Source organism: Bos indicus, chromosome 13, assembly GCF_029378745.1.
Source record: "Bos indicus isolate NIAB-ARS_2022 breed Sahiwal x Tharparkar chromosome 13, NIAB-ARS_B.indTharparkar_mat_pri_1.0, whole genome shotgun sequence".
In the NCBI taxonomy this organism is placed as follows: Eukaryota; Metazoa; Chordata; class Mammalia; order Artiodactyla; family Bovidae; genus Bos; species Bos indicus.
Genome location: NC_091772.1, coordinates 1522409 through 1538940, shown reverse-complemented (window position 1 = coordinate 1538940; position 16532 = coordinate 1522409). Strand labels below are relative to the sequence as shown.

The following is a 16532-nucleotide window of genomic DNA, read 5'->3' as shown; positions in this document are numbered from 1 at the left end:
AGTGATTTAAAGGAAGAAATCTTGACATTTGATTAAACAGAATACTGAATTCAAAGTATTACTATTTAAGGTAAATGTCTTATATTCCATGCTCAGTCTTCCAGGTGACCTGCTAAAGGGGCCAGAAAGATGAACAAGGGCTAGTCCTTATTAAAGGTTAGTAGAAAACTACAGTTTTGTTATTGAGGTAGTGCAATGTGGTGTAGTGTTGACCTTTGCTACTCAGGGTGTGAGCCATGCAACGATGCTATCCCATTGCTGGGGCTTGTCAGAGATGCTGAGGCCCACGTCCTAGCCCAGACACACTAAAGCAGGGTCAGCATGTTGTCATGATGCCCCGCCCTGCACATAAACTTCCAGCAGTGTTGATGTAGAACGTGAATTCTGGAGCCAGATTGCTTGGATTTCAATCTCAGTTCTGCTCCTTAGTATCTGTGTGGCACTGGGCAAGGAATAGAATCAGTCAGTGCCTCAGTTTCTTCATCTGTTAAGTAGGAATAATAAATAATCATTAAGAAATACGGACATTTTAGGACTTCACATGTGTTAATAGATGAAAAGGGTCAGAATGGTGCCAAGTTCACAGGAAACACTCAGTAAAATATTTCTTCACTCCTTGTGCTGAAAAGAAGTCATGTTCAAATAGTGCATTTGGAATATCACATACTATTTTGCAGTCAAGCCACTGGATATTTACTTTATGCTCTTCAGAGGTTTATTTTGAAAAAGAGAAAATAAAAGTGGTACTGATATCTCATTAGTGGCATCACTCAGTCGTGTCTGACTCTTTGTGACCCCATGGACTGTAGCCTACCAGGCTCCTCCATCCGTGGGATTTTCCAGGCAAGAGTACTAGAGTGGGGTGCCATTGCCTTCTCCAGAGGATCTTCCCGACCCAGGGACTGAACCCAGGTCTTCTGCATTGTAGGCAGACACTTTACCGTCTGAGCTCATCAGTCATCTCTAATAACCACATTAAACTAGTAGAGCTGTGGAAAATTTATTTTTAATTAAGAACTTTTGTAAAGGAATACTATACATTCATAGAAAACATGCTAGAATGATGACCACCAAAAATGTTAACCTGATCTGCAAGATTACTGAGAGGCCTTTTTGTTTCTTTATTATGTTTTAAAATTTTTATACACCATTTTATCTAGAGAAGTAACTAAAAATATTATAAAGCCTTAGTAATGACTCAGATTAGGTAACTTTCTACGACTTTACTAACCCACGATCCTGATTTATGACTTTAAAAGAGACAAAATAAATTCAGCAACTCAAATCTATTATTCCTTAATTTCTAATTATATACTGGAATTATATATATATATATATGTAACTATATATTTTTTTTCACATGATCTGAAACAAATGTCTATTGTTCAAAGCAATGGGGGAATTTTTAAATTTCCTACTTTTTTGGTTTGCCAATTACCTATGAAGATAATTTATTAGACTATTATAATTCTGGGAATATTTTGTAGTTCAATAATGTCTTTCATTTTCAAATAGAAATGACCTTTATAACTACCAAGTTAAAAGGATTATACTAAAAAAGTCTTTGCTGCTAAAATAGTGTCTCCAGTGTCTGCCATGTCCTAGATAGAATTTTCTTTTGAGAAAACCATAGTTACTTCTTTTCAGTGGCCTCATTCAAACAAACTTACATTATTACAAGACAAAATAAAGGGCATGCTGGTGTTCAAAGGTGTGAAATGCCATTTTTCTCGCAGCACTATATGGTAAGGGCAAATAATTTTTCTTCTTGAGTTTTAGAAATGAGGTCAGTTAAGGGTTTAGACATTTCAAAGGAAAAAAAATGTATTTTCTACAGGACCATGTAAAATTTATGCGATTCAATGTGAAATTTATGTGATTCAATGCTTCTAAAATTATTTCTGCAACTGAAAATGTTCAAATATTATTTGAGTGTAACCAACATTATACATTTACTGAAAATCCTTATGACCATTGTTTTAGAGGAAAAACAAAAGTAATGTTGACCTAAAATTCTACTTCTGTATTTTTATATCCATTATTCTTATATTCTCCACAAATAGCTTTTATTTAAAAAAAAATTAAAGTATAGTTGATTTACAATGGTGTTAGTTTCAGGTTTACAGTAAAGCAGTCAATTAATATATATATATATATTTCAGATTCTTTTCCATTATAGGCTGTTACAGTTCTGTTTGCTATGTGTGCTGTTTATCTATTTTATATATAGTCGTGTGTATCTGTTAATCCTAAACTCCTAATTTGTCCCTCCTCCCTTTCCCTTGGGCAACCATAAGTTTGTTTTCTTTCTTTCTTTTTTTTAATTTTATTTTATTTTTAAACTTTACATAATTGTATTAGTTTTGCCAAATATCAAAATGAATCCGCCACAGGTATACATGTGTTCCCCATCCTGAACCCTCCTCACTCCTCCCTCCCCATACCATCCCTCTGGGTCGTCCCAGTGCACTAGCCCCAAGCATCCAGTATCGTGCATCGAACCTGGACTGGCAACTCGTTTGTTTTCTACCTCTGTGGGTCTATTTCTGTTTTGTGAATAAGTTTATTTGTATCACTTTTTAGTTAAGTAAGACAGAGAAAAAAAATATTACATGATATCACATATACGTGGAATCCAAATAGCTTTTTGGTATGTGATATCTGGTGCTTTGAAAGGACAGTGACATAAAAGATCTGCAGTCTCAAAGGCCTTAGGTCTCCTACTCTGCAAAGTGACATTTTTCTCATTAGAGAAACAGTCTCTAACTGTTTCATTACAAGGCTTTTACCTCTATTACTATATTATATAAGCTGAAATTGGTGGTGTCTTGAAATCTCTTCAAGTCACAGCTTACTCCTTGGAGAAGATGGCCAACATCTAGGTACAAGTCGATGATATAGAAAGAATTGTTTTGAAATAGTAGCAAAACATAATTTTATCTGAAAATGCTTTCTTTAAACACCTATTTTTTTAAGAAAATAAATTGCATCCAGTTGATTAAAGAGATTCCTGTTTTCTAATTAGAGAAGGCTTAATAGTAATCTAATTATATCTCCATATATTATCTTTCGGAGAAGGTGATGGCACCCACTCCAGTACTCTTGCCTGGAAAATCCCATGGATGGAGGAACCTCGTAGGCTGTAGTCCATGGGGTCACGAAGAGTCGGACACGACTGAGCGACTTCACTTTCACTTTTCACTTTCATGCGTTGGAGAAGGAAATGGCAACCCACTCCAGTGTTCTTGCCTGGAGAATCCCAGGGATGGGGGAGCCTGGTGGGCTGCCGTCTATGGGGTCACACAGAGTCGGACACGACTGAAGCGACTTAGCAGCAGCAGCAGCATATTATCTTACCATGAATTATATTTTATGAAACATGTTATTAAGTTAAAGTCAGTAGAAGAGAAAAGAGTTTCAGAGCTTGGAAACCCACTGATATCTAAGGGGAGCCTTTAATTTCATATTGGTGTTTATATGAGTAAAACAAGAAATTCACTGAAATCTCTAGTCTTAATCTTTTCAAAGGCCATTACAAAGGAAAAAAAACAATATTATCTTTGAAGAAAAACTGAAATTAAAGATGTAACTATTGTCAAACATTTAAATTCTAGTTCCCAGAAAAAAAAAAAAAAAAAACAACAGAAAGTGTATTCAATCTTTGGGATTCCTTATTAGCAGAATTGTATTTGGGATTCTTGTTTGCGTGATAAATTGAGAGGATGTTCTCAGGTGAAAACTGCAGGGAAGTGAGGAAAACAGACTAAGACAGGGAAACAAGATAAACCCAGAGTGGTTTCAGCTGGAGTCTAGCCTCAGCCTGATCCTGTAGCATGGCGGGTGGGGTGGGGCATGGGAGCTTGAACTGCAGCATTGAAGGTGCCCATCCAGAAGTGAGAGCCTGGGCTGTTATTCTGTATATGACAGTCACAGGACACAGTCACCTCCTTGAAAGAAGAATCTGCTAGACATCTGATAGAATCTGCAAGGCAGTTCCTATCAGCCTAGGCCAGGCTTCTGGAGAAGTGTGCGGCTATGAGCTGTTTTCAGCCCACCCTGCAGCAGCTCTGCAAAGGAACTCTGGGCTGGTACCAGCAAAATCTGCTTGCTCTCTGTGCCCTCTGGACCAGCCAAGCAGTGAGTGCTCAGACTAACTGCTCAAATTCAAGCAGTAGGCCTAAGTGGTGCTGTCTTTTTTTTTTTTTTTTAAGTGGTGTTGTTTTATTCAATTCTTTTTAAAATTTATTTATTTGTTTAATTGCAGGATAATTACTTTACAATATTGTGATGGTTTTTGCCATACATCAACATGAATTGGGCTTCCCTGGTAGCTCCGCTGGTAAAGAATCTGCCTGCAAAGCAAGAGACCCTGGTTCCATTCCTGGATCATGAAGATCCCTGGGGAAGGGATAGGCAACCCACTCCAGTATTCTTGGGCTTCCCTGGTAGCTCAGACAGTAAAGAATCCACCTGCAATGTGGGAGACCTGGATTTGATCCCTGGGTTGGGAAGATGCCCTGGAGGAGGGCCTAACAAACTACTCCAGTATTCTTGGCTGGGGAATCCCCATGCACAGAGGAGCTTGGCAGGCTACAGTCCATGGGGTTGCAAAAAGTTGGACACAACTGAGCAACTAAGCACAGCAAAGCAACAACATGAATTGGCCACAGGTATACAAGGAAAAGCTTTATAGACAAGTAAAAGCTAAGTGGCTTTTAACATATGAAAAAGAAACATATGCTAAGCATAGGTGTCAAAGACACAACGTTGGAAGTAATTCATGTCTACTGTTAGGTGTACTTTTCCAGGAGTGTAAAATTTCCCTATTACTCCATTTTCTGCATACAAAGAAAAACATTATTTATGAAACTTTCCAGGCTAACTTTAAATTTCATCAAACAGGACAATATATTTATGGGTTCTATAGGATATGATGCTTGCAATGTAAATAAGAGCCTGAAAAATTTTATTTTGACATTAGATATTTTTCTTTTTTTAAAGAATATTTATTTATTTGACATGCAGGATCTTCACTGTGACATGCAAGATCTTTCACTGTTGTGTATGGACTCTCTAGTTGTGCACACAGGCTTAATTGCTCCTCAGACATGTGGCATCTTAGTTTTCTGACCAGAGATAAAACCTGTGTCCTCTGCATTGCAAGGCAGATTCTCAACCACTGGACTACCAGGGAAAACCATATTTTTCTTTTTTTCATTTCATTTTCTCTCACATTCAATTAACTCAACATCTTAGATCACAAATTTCTAAAATTCTATACAAAAAACAAAGAAATAATCATAAATGTGCTAAAAAACATACTTATATGATGTTTACTGAAGATCTATTTAAAATATTAAAGTATTCAAAATATCCAATTAAAATAGAGATTAGAAAGATAATGTGCAGCTATGTAATGGAAGATTACAAAGTTATTAAAAGTCATGTCATAGAATATTTTAGGACATGGAACTGTTTGCATTAAGTGAAAATAAAAGGTTAAAACACAGATTGTGAATATTATCCCATTTTATGAAAAAGTACTAATTGTGCATAAAGAGACCAGCTGCGTGTATACCCCTTATGTGCATAAAGAGACTAGCTGCATGTATACCCCTTATGTGCATAAAGAGACTAGCTGCGTGTATACCCCTTATGTGCATAAAGAGACTAGCTGTGTGTATACCCCTTATGTGCATAAAGAGACTAGCTGCGTGTATACCCCTTATGTACAGTGTTGGGAGTCCCAGGTGCCACTAGCGGTAAAGAGCCCACCTGCCAATGCAAGAGACATAAGAGACGTGGGTTCAATCCCTGGGTCGGGATCCCTAAGAGGAGGAAATGGCTACCCACTCCAGTAATCTTGTCTGGAGAATCTCATGGACAGAGGAACCTGGCAGGGCTACAGTCCATAGGGTCGCAAAGAGTCAGACATGACTGAAGTGATTTAGCACACATGATGCACACGTGTACAGTGTTATCTCTGTGTGGCTTGGGTGTTTGGATTAAAGGTGATGTATTTGGGATTTTCTTTTCTCATTTCCATTTAAAAATTTTTCTATGACAAGTCTAGGTTTCTTTATTCTTTTGGAATAAGAAAAAGCTGATTTAATAATATCAACTTGAGTGGACTTGCTATTAAAGTCACCCAAACAAATTTCAAGGTTTTTTCCTATACTGATAATTCTCCAATTTTTCATCTGTTTCCCTGAATCTATCCTCTGAATATTCAGACGAAGTGTGAAAATAGCTAGTTTTTAATCACTATTTGTAATGTTTATGTCATCCCAATAATCATGAAATTCTATTTCAGTCTACATGGAAACTTCATATTTTTTTTTTTAAATAAACACGTCAAAGATTTTATTCAACTCGTTGATTAATGACTAAATCAATCAGATGACAAGGCAAATTCACCAGGATTTTGAGGAAGCTTCATATTTTTAAACTTCACTTCTAATATTTCTAGGCCCTTTCTTACCTATTCTTTGCATTGTGACATCTAATTTAGAATAACACACCAATTATTTTGGGAATATGTATTATAATACATAAATACACAGTAATAATAGTTGCCACTTTGTGGCCTATATAACAACAGGTACTGTGTTAACTTTTGTACTATAAGAAATCACAAAAGCACTTCGAAAACCCTGTACTTTAAAGACAAAAGAAAACAAATGACTTGATGATCATCTTCTTTTCTACATGTTTTATTCACCTTTAATCAACATGAAATGATCTAGAAAATTTCCCCTCAAACAGCAAGATATCTACTGTTTAATGTGGTCACAAAAGAAGATGCTGGTGGTGGCCACAGAATGCCAAAAGAGAATGAAATATGAAAAATTCAGGGTATCTTCTAGATGTTTTGGGAGATGAGGCTGAACTCCACTAAAGTGGTTTTCCAGTGTTCTCTTTTCCTTTCCTGAGGGTGATGTTATGTAGGAAAAGCTAGCAACAAGATTCGGAAATCATGCTTCATGCCATGCACAAGGCTAGAACAACCCTCTCACCTCTTTCTTCACTTCTTCTTCATCTTCCAGTGTCAAAGCAGCCAGTTGTTTAGCTCTCTGCTCCATCAGATTCACATATCGGATTGGATTTGACAAAGCTTCAATCACATCTAAATAGGAAAGAGACATTTTAGATTGATGGTCCTGGAGATATTGATTAGCCACCATGCATCAATCTATCCATCCATCCCTTCATCCATCCTTCCAATCACCCATCCATCCATGTATTTGTTCATCATCTCTCTACTTGTCCATCCATTTACTGATTCACCATCCATCTTCCATCTTTCCATCTACCCATATAACTATCTACTTATCCATCCAACACTTTGGAAATGGACAAGAGCCCACTGGCTGAACCTCAGGAAGACAGAACTCAAAGGTCATCTCTGAGTCACACTGGACAAGCTCCAATTCAGGATGTGCCAGTGCTCCAAATTTTTAAGTTTTATTTGAGCATTTCATCCAATTCAGACATGGCCCACAAATTTGTCCTGTTTCCCACACTGGTGATTCACAGGAGACATTTCCCATAGAAAGGCTGCTTTACAGACTGTTGAAACAACCCAGTGATTTGGCAATATGGGTATCATTTGAACATGATGCTGTCTAGCTGGAATGAGTTATGGCTGCTGTCTTCAGATTGGACACCTGCTCCAAGACTGCCATAGTCTCCACCACTTCCCAGGATCTTCCACTCAGGTACCTTGGCACCACAAGCATTTAAATGTATGATTCCAGGCTGACATCATCATAAGTTAATTTCTATAGTTTAAGATTTCACTCATAGAAAGGGTCAGGATTCTAAAACTGGCTGAAGGCAAATTCACTGCACAGACCTAGATAGACTGTGTAGTATCAGGTAGCATTGGTTAGAAAGTACTGAACTCATGAGAATAATATTACCAATGGATAAAAATGCTCAATAATTTATTGAGATTTAAACTAAAATTTATTCACAAAGGTTTGATGAATTTACTTCTAAACATGCATACAAACATAGAGGTGATTCTGAGGTCACACTCTCTTGACTTTGTTTAGTCCTGTTTTTTTTCCACTGAGTCACAAAAATACGGATGACCCCAGATGGAGCTCTCCTTCCGGGTTAGGTGGTTTACCTGCATATGTGTCTGGGACATAGTCCTTCACCTCTATGTAGACAAAGAGCGCTGGCAGCATGAGAGGCTGGTTCCTCTCATTCCTCAGACAGATGTAGTGATAGCCTGGAGGGTGACATGATACCATGCATCACAGTTTCTCATAATGCGAAACATCTGTTTGATCGGAGTACTTATTTCAGATGACTCTGGATGACCAACAGCTTACTTCTACCTCATTTTAATCATATGCTCTTGACTGATAGGCTATTATTTTTCTCATCAAACAGGAAACTAATGTTGACTCTGATTTTTTTTTCTCCCTTTCCAACCCTGTTTTTCCCCACAAGAGAGAATTTGAAACCATGTGTCACAGATTGAATTATCAGTCCAAATTTGTGCCCTGTATATGATTTCTTGGTTGGGGGGTTAGCCTGTTTGGACAATGGGATGTTAGTGATGTGTACAAGCAGAGGCTTCACACGCACTTGCAGATACAAGCGTGCATCCCACTGGGCTGCTGTGAGATGCCTGGGAGTGCAACTGCTTCTTCACCTGGAGCCCCTGCGTGAGCAGGTGTGGGAAGCCCACAGCCTCAAGCACAGCTGCACAGCCAAACCTCACCGAGCCCTACTACTCCATGCCTGTGAGCACGAAGATGAAACACCTTTTATAACCTTTTAATTTTCAGGTAGTTTGTTACACATTACATCTGGCAAGAGTCGACTGGCCTAGTAGTCATAGCACATCACAAAAACATAATATTGCCAGATGAAATATATAATCTCATAATCCTTTTTACAGAGTGAAACACCAAAACAACAAGTAGCTTCCTACATCCTTCTTTAATAATCTTCTAAGGCAGTGATGATTTTCTTTACAACTTTGATAAAAAGTTTCCCACAATGCTATCCATACCTGGCCGAATTGCTTGTACTGGCAAGATTCGGTGACCAATAAATTTACCTCCTTCTTCATAAACTGCTATCCTCAGACAGGCTAGCGAAGGAAGAACCACCTATAGGACATTGAGAATACATGTGGTTACAAAAAAGAGTGACTCCCAGAGAGAATTAGAAAGGTAATATTCAAACAGGCCCTACTTTTCCAAATCCAAGTAGAAGTTTCTGCTGAGCCAATTGATAAAAAGTTAAGTTACTGCTCTATAATTTAGATTTTCAAAAAGAGAAGGATTACCAGAGATATGGCTTCATCTGTGTTTTATCACCTTTTCAAAATGAGGAATCTGTTCAACAAACAGACCATTTTCTTTTGACATGAACATTCTCAAGGCAGAAATGACAAAAGTTCTATGTTTAAATACTGTGAGTTAATGGTTTAATCACAGTTTGAGCATTCACTATTATATTTTCAAAGCAAACTACCTTTGTACTTTGGAGCAAATGCAAAAATTATAAAGTAGCTTTCAAGGATAGCTTTCAAAATAAGATTGCTTTATTTATTTGTAAATTCCCAAATTAGCCATAAGTAGTACTCTTGCCTGGAAAATCCCATGGCTGGAGGAGCCTAGTAGGCTATAGTCCATGTGCTCGCAAAGAGTCGGACACGACCGAGCGACTTAAAAAAAAAAAATTGCTTACTTTTTTTTTTCTCTCAGTGTAAAACATCTGGAGTACATATGCAACTATACTATATCAACATGTCAAGACCATGAGGCCAATTATACCTTAGATATGTATTTCTTTGGAACATAAGAAAACTAACATTTATTGACTACTTTCAATGGGTTAGATATTTTCTAAATGTTTTCAGTATATTTAGAAAATACTCATATAAGAATGCTATGATGTAGACAGTATTACTAAATCCAATTAACATAAAAAAAAAAAAAAGCTGGAGTGCAGAGATCTTTACCACAGATAGGATACCCTCTTTGCAGAAGACTGCCTTTGTAGATATTTTGGCCAGATAAAAGCAAAGTGATAAAGAGTGCACTCTACTTTCTACTGCACTTAATGTCTTCCTTTTTGTTTAAACCATGTGTGAAAAAGATCTGTTTTTTGGTGAAAGCAGAGGGAAAGACAAGTTGAATGTAAAAGGTAACTCTATCAGATAGAATCCAGACAAGTTACAAAGACCAGTGCCAGTGGTTGGAGATTCCAGGAGTTAATTGCTGTGCTTTTTAAAGGAAGCGCGGACTTCCTTTATTTTGGCTACCGTATTACTCCCTACTTACCATTCCACTTCATTCGAATTGTAGTGAAGATATATCATTTATCACTTGTATTATGAGAGGCTATGAGTTAAATTACATGTTATTCTGGTCCTCCAAATGAGGTATCCTAGAATTAACTGATTCACAATTATGAAAAATCCAAGCAAGCAATTCACAGAAATCTTGAGGTTTTCAAGATAGTTTTGAAAATGCTATTATATTATTAATGTGTAACATCCCAAATGAAACAATAAGTAATTCCTCATTTCATATTTTTTCCAGTATGCTGCTGCTGTATAGAACACCTGAAATGACTCTTTGCGACTCCATGGACTCCTCTGTCCATGGCATTCTCCAGGCAAGAATACTGGAGTGGGTTGTCATTTCCTTCTCCAGGAGATCTTCCTGACCCAGGGACTGAACCCAGGTCTCCCACGTTGTAGGCAGATGCTTTACTCTCTGAGCCACCAGGTAAGTCATAAAACACCTAGAAGAAGCATTAACATCTAACGTGAAGGACATAAGACCAACCTTTTTGAATACAATGGGTTCTTCTTCCCAGATGGGATTTACAGCGTTTCCTTGTGATGTTTTGGTCTTAAATGCCTTCCTCCTTGTGTCCACAGGCAAACCAAACATATCCACTTCCACATAAGTCCCGACTTTCTTATCAGAGAGAAACTGACCTGAAATAATCTAGAAAGTTTTTTTAAATTAAAAAAAAAAAAAAAAAAAAACTCTTAAAAATGAATAACAATTATACAAGAGAAAACTTCAGGGAGGGACAAATGCTAATGATGACTGTTGAGCCATAATCAAAGTAAAACATAAACAACAGTACAAATATTATTTCTTTTCTGGTTAAAGAATTGTTAGAAGAATAATGATAATGCCAGGGTTAGGGGTTAATTAATAAGACAAAGTTGTATAGGGGTGAAATACATGAACAAGCATGAAAAGTTTGATGAGATTATGGCTTTTACATTTGAGAGATACTATCTATTAAAAGTTAAAAGTTGATTTTTAGAGCCAACTGAATATAAGGATTTTTCTAATACTTAATAACTTTATAAGAGAAAAAAATTCTCATTTTAGCATGATTCAGTTCAGTTCAGTTCAGTTCAGTTGCTCAGTCGTGTCTGACTCTTTGTGACCCCATGCACTGCAGCATACCAGGCCTCCCTGTCCATCAAGAACTCCTAGAGTTTACTCAAACTCATGTCCATTGAGTCAGTGATGCCATTCAACCATCTCATCCTCTGTTGTCCCCTTCTCCTCCCGCCTTCAATCTTTCCCAGCAGCAGGGTCTTTTCAAATGAGTCAGCTCTTTGCATTAGGTGGCCAAAGTTTTGGAGTTTCAGCTTCAACCTCAGTCCTTCAACATCAGTCTAGACCACCTGACCTGCCTCTTGAGAAATATGTATGCAGGTCAGGAAGCAACTGTTAGAACTGGACACGGAACAATAGACTGGTTCCAAATAGGAAAAAGGAGTACGTCAAGGCTGTATATTGTCACCCTGCTTATTTAACTTATATGCAGAGTACATCATGAGAAACGCTGGGCTGGATGAAGCACAAGCTGGAATCAAGATTGCTGGGAGAAATATCAGTAACCTCAGATATGCAGATGACACCACCCTTATGGCAGAAAGTGAAGAACTAAAGAATCTCTTGATGAAAGTGAAAGAGGAAAGTGAAAAAGTTGTCTTAAAACTCAGCATTCAGAAAACTAAGATCATGGCATCCAGTCTCATCGCTTTGTGGCAAAAAGATGGGGAAACAGTGGAAACAGTGGCTGACTTTATTTTTTGGGGCTCCAAAATGAAAATGAAAATTAAATGAAATTAAAAGATGCTTATTCCTTGGAAGGAAAGTTATGACCAACCTAGACAGCACATTAAAAAGCAGAGACATTACTTTGCCAACAAAAGTCCGTCTAGTCAAGGCTATGGTTTTTCCAGTGGTCATGTATGGCTTTGAGAGTTGGACTATAAAGAAAGCTGAGTGCTGAAGAATTGATGCTTTTGGACTGTGGTGTTGGAGAAGACTCTTGAGAGTCCCTTGGACTGCAAGAAGATCCAACTAGTCCATCCTAAAAGAAATCAGTCCTGAATATTCATTGGAAGGACTGATGTTGAACCATGATTGTAGATGAAATTAAAAGGTTGCTTAAGAGTACAAATTTAACACATAGCATAGTAGAAAGTCTAGGATTAAAAAAATCTTCTTGTTCATAAAATTCAATTTGACAGACTAGTTATAATACCATGCTACTCCAATTCTCAAAATTGTTACACTTTAATAAAAAGCCACAATAATGATAAAAGTACTAAAAACAAATACCAACTTTAAACTATTAAACTCAGTTTACCATCACTCCTAACTGCACTGGTTAACCATCCACATGATTGTGGTATCCTTTGCCTAGCTATAAAGCTAATGAATATCGTGGAATTAAATGAGGTTTTAAAACTACACGCTCATAATTTTCAGAATCTGAGGGGTTCTCGACTGTTATAAAAGTTAATGGAGACAGACACAATGTCCTTCTGCTTTAACAACAGAGAGGGAAATGTGGAAAGCAAGTGTTGGTGGAACGGACTCAGTGATCTGTGTTATCTGATTGACAAAGCTTCACTTTCTGAGCTCCAGTCGGTGACAGGAGACAGAATCACCAAGATGATGGCTGGGCTGGAAACGGACACAATGGCGGCCTGGGGATGGCCATGGTGACTGGGGAGGCCAATGGCAGCTGCATGCTGATGTGGTTAGAGATGCCACACAAGTTAGAAAGTTATGAGGAGGAGGCTGTTTACCCTGGGAATGCATTTACCCTGGGAAAATGCATTTCTCCTGAATATTCTCTGTGCCTGAGTGCATGAGACCTGCAAGGAATAATCTCTTTGTTTCCTTTGAGGTTCTACATGAGAACAACGTAGCAGACATTTTATAGTATGTTTGAAACTTCCAAGTTAAACGAGTCATGCTGGGAATTCAGATGCATCAAAGATGGTGTGTGCTTAAGATTTTTTTTAAATGAGTTTTAAATTTTTTCTTTTCCTTTTTTTATCTTTATCTGCTCAGCATGTGGATCTTAGTTCCCCACCCAGTGATTGAACCCGCATTGAACCCCCTGCATTGGCAGTGTGGAATCTTAACCACTGGACCCCCAGGGAAGTGACAATATGCTTAAGATTTTGATTAAAATAGACTTCTTAACTAAATTAATAACACTGAGGCTCAATATTCTCTTAAGTAAAATAGGATCATGGAACACAACCAGAGCTCAGAGGTCCACTCTGGCATTATAAAGTCTATGTCAGGGGATCAAAACAAAGACAATACTGGGTGGATGTGAGCTGCATTTTGGCTCCAGCCGTCATGGTGAAGGCAGGATTCTGCTGCAGGGTCTCTGAGGCATTATGGCCTGTCCATTCAGAGGACACTGACATCTCCAGAGCAGCGTCTCCACTCTGGACTCGGGCAGCAGTGTACACCTGTCTGGGACTCAACTGTTTTCCCCAGTTTCTCTATGTGTTTATTTATAATCACTTACATTGTCATGGTAGAATTTTCAAGAAAGAATAAACAACAAAGCAAACATATAAAATGAGATGAATTGTCAAACAAGGACAAAAGATTATTTTGATAAAATATCACTATCAGTTTGACCTGACTACAACTACAGTTAACAAGAATTCTAAAATAGCATTTTATCTGTGAGTGATGTTTGAGTTTATCTTAATCAAACTTGACAGGAATTAAACATCCTTTGCTGAAAACAATTTCCTAAACTAAATATAATCTTGAAGCTCTAATTCTGCCAACTCCACTTGGCAGATATATGGGGTGAAATAATTTCAAATGATATCATTGAGAAACACTCCAGTGCAACTTTATTTTTAATCTCTAGTGTAAATGACATAAATTTTAAAGTAAAAAAGGGTTCAACAAGCTTAGAATAGATATAAATTAGTGAAATTGTTATTGTTATTGTTCAGTCACTAAGTCATATCTCTTTGTGACCTCGTGGACTATATAGAGTACTTTTTTAACACAGTTTTTTATATGCTTTTGGTTTAGGGTCAATCGGAAAATTGCATTTATGCTTTATTAAAAAGGTTTCTTAGTGCTGCAATTATCCAGTTAAACAGAAAAGAATAGAACTGCTTTATGATCCAGCAATCCCATTGCTGGGCATACACACTGAGGAAACCAGAAGGGAAAGAGACACGTGTACCCCAATGTTCATCGCAGCACTGTTTATAATAGCCAGGACATGGAAGCAACCTAGATGCCCATCAGCAGATGAATGGATAAGAAAGCTGTGGTATATATACACAATGGAGTATTACTCAGCCATTAAAAAGAATACATTTGAATCAGTTCTAATGAGGTAGATGAAACTGGAGCCTATTATACAGAGTGAAGTAAGCCAGAAAGAAAAACACCAATACAGTATACTAACGCATATATATGGAATTTAGAAAGATGGTAACAATAACCCTGTGTACGAGACAGCAAAAGAGACACTGATGTATAGATCAGTCTTATGGAATCTGTGAGAGAGGGAGAGGGTGGGGAGATTTGGGAGAATGGCATTGAAACATGTATAATATCATGTATGAAACGAGTCGCCAGTCCAGGTTCGATGCACGATACTGGATGCTAGGGGCTGGTGCACTGGGACGACCCATTGGGAAGGTATGGGGAGGGAGGACGGAGGAGGGTTCAGGATGGGGAACACAGGTATACCTGTGGCAGATTCATTTCGATATCTGGCAAAACTAATACAATATTGTAAAGTTTAAAAATAAAATAAAATAAAAAAAAAAGTAAATGAAACTTAGCTACAACAATCAATGGCTTATAGGGTTCATGTAAAAAGTTTTTTATAAAAATGATTTCCCATTTATAGTATTAAAAATATTTTCTCACAGCTAAAAAATACCTTGTATCTCCTATAAAATCAATTTCAAAGACTGCAGAAATCATTTGCAATTAATTTTTTGAGGGTCAGATATATGTTTAATGATGTGATTCTTGTATTTAAGCCACCAGGGAAGCCCTTAATACCATTACTCACTATGTGTTATAAATTCCTGAATACTCTGATAGATTTTCAAAAGCCATGCTATGGTAACTGGAGGACTTTTATTCAATATTTAATAATTTATTTAGAGAATACCTTTATTTTCTCTAATTTTGCTCAGTGTGGCTATTTTTCTAAAACTAACGGTGGGAGAGAAGACCAGATTTCTCCAATATGAGTCACTGATTTTTGTGGTTTTGGCTTTCCTGGTGGCTCAGACAGTAAAAAATCCACCTGTAATGCAGGAGATCTGGGTTTGATCCCTGGGTCGGAAAGATCCCTTGGAGAAGGGAATCCCCTCTCCATATTCTTGCCTGGAGAAACCCATAGACAGAGGAGCCTGGCAGCCTACAGTCCATGGGTTTGCAAAGAGGTGGACACGACTGAGTGACTAAGCGCATACACACACACACACACACACACACACACAGCTTTTGTGGTACATTTCTCCGTAGGATCTTTGCACCTAAAGAAAGGACTAGCCTTTCTTTAGGTGAATCTCAGCAACTTGCTTCACTGATTTTGGATCTAATTTTTAGCCCATTAAAAAGTGGGGCATCTTGTGCATATAGCTTTTGAAAACTTTTAAATAATTTTTAATATGAATATGAAAACTTTTAATGTGAATGAAAACTTTTAATATGAATATAACTTTTAATATTAAAACTTTTAATATGAACTTTCTGAAACTTTTAATATGAATATGAAGGAAGTGAAGACTTTATTGGGAAGTAAATGCTTAATGACTAAATTACTTTACACAAAATAGGTGTTGTTGAAGACTTTTGCTGGGTACAGTCGTGTGATGGGGTGAACATACCTTAACAGATAAAGTGTTGGCCACTATGCCGTCCACGATGCCTTCTGTGAATGGATCAAAGTGCTTGTCAGGTCTCCTCATGAACTCCGGCTTCAGCCTGTAGCCACTCTTCCCATTATATTCATACATCCCCATGTTTATCTGCATAGCCAGGTCTGTGAATAAAACACACAAACCTTACTGGGACTGTATTTACACCTGGAGCAAGAACATAAGATTGTATTACAATACACTTCTGCTCCCCCTTTAAGAAGAAAGACTTATCATTATAGAAACTTAGGAAACAGACAAGAAAAAAAAAAACAAGCTGTCATCTCCAAATTCAGAGGTA

The 16532-nt window shown here is 37.5% G+C and overlaps 1 protein-coding gene across 2 annotated transcripts in view; it reads right to left on the bottom strand.

Annotated features, from left to right (window-relative positions):
* PLCB1 (phospholipase C beta 1) overlaps positions 1-16532 on the bottom strand; it is an 856639-nt gene that overhangs the window by 145471 nt on the left and 694636 nt on the right. For both annotated transcript variants that reach the window (XM_019972864.2, XM_070801935.1), the window contains exons 19-23: positions 16202-16356; positions 10821-10985; positions 9032-9131; positions 8135-8239; positions 7017-7126 (exon numbers count right to left, since the gene is read on the bottom strand). In XM_019972864.2, coding sequence (XP_019828423.2) covers positions 7017-7126; positions 8135-8239; positions 9032-9131; positions 10821-10985; positions 16202-16356 — 635 coding nt within the window. The remainder of the gene's footprint in view (positions 1-7016; positions 7127-8134; positions 8240-9031; positions 9132-10820; positions 10986-16201; positions 16357-16532) is intronic.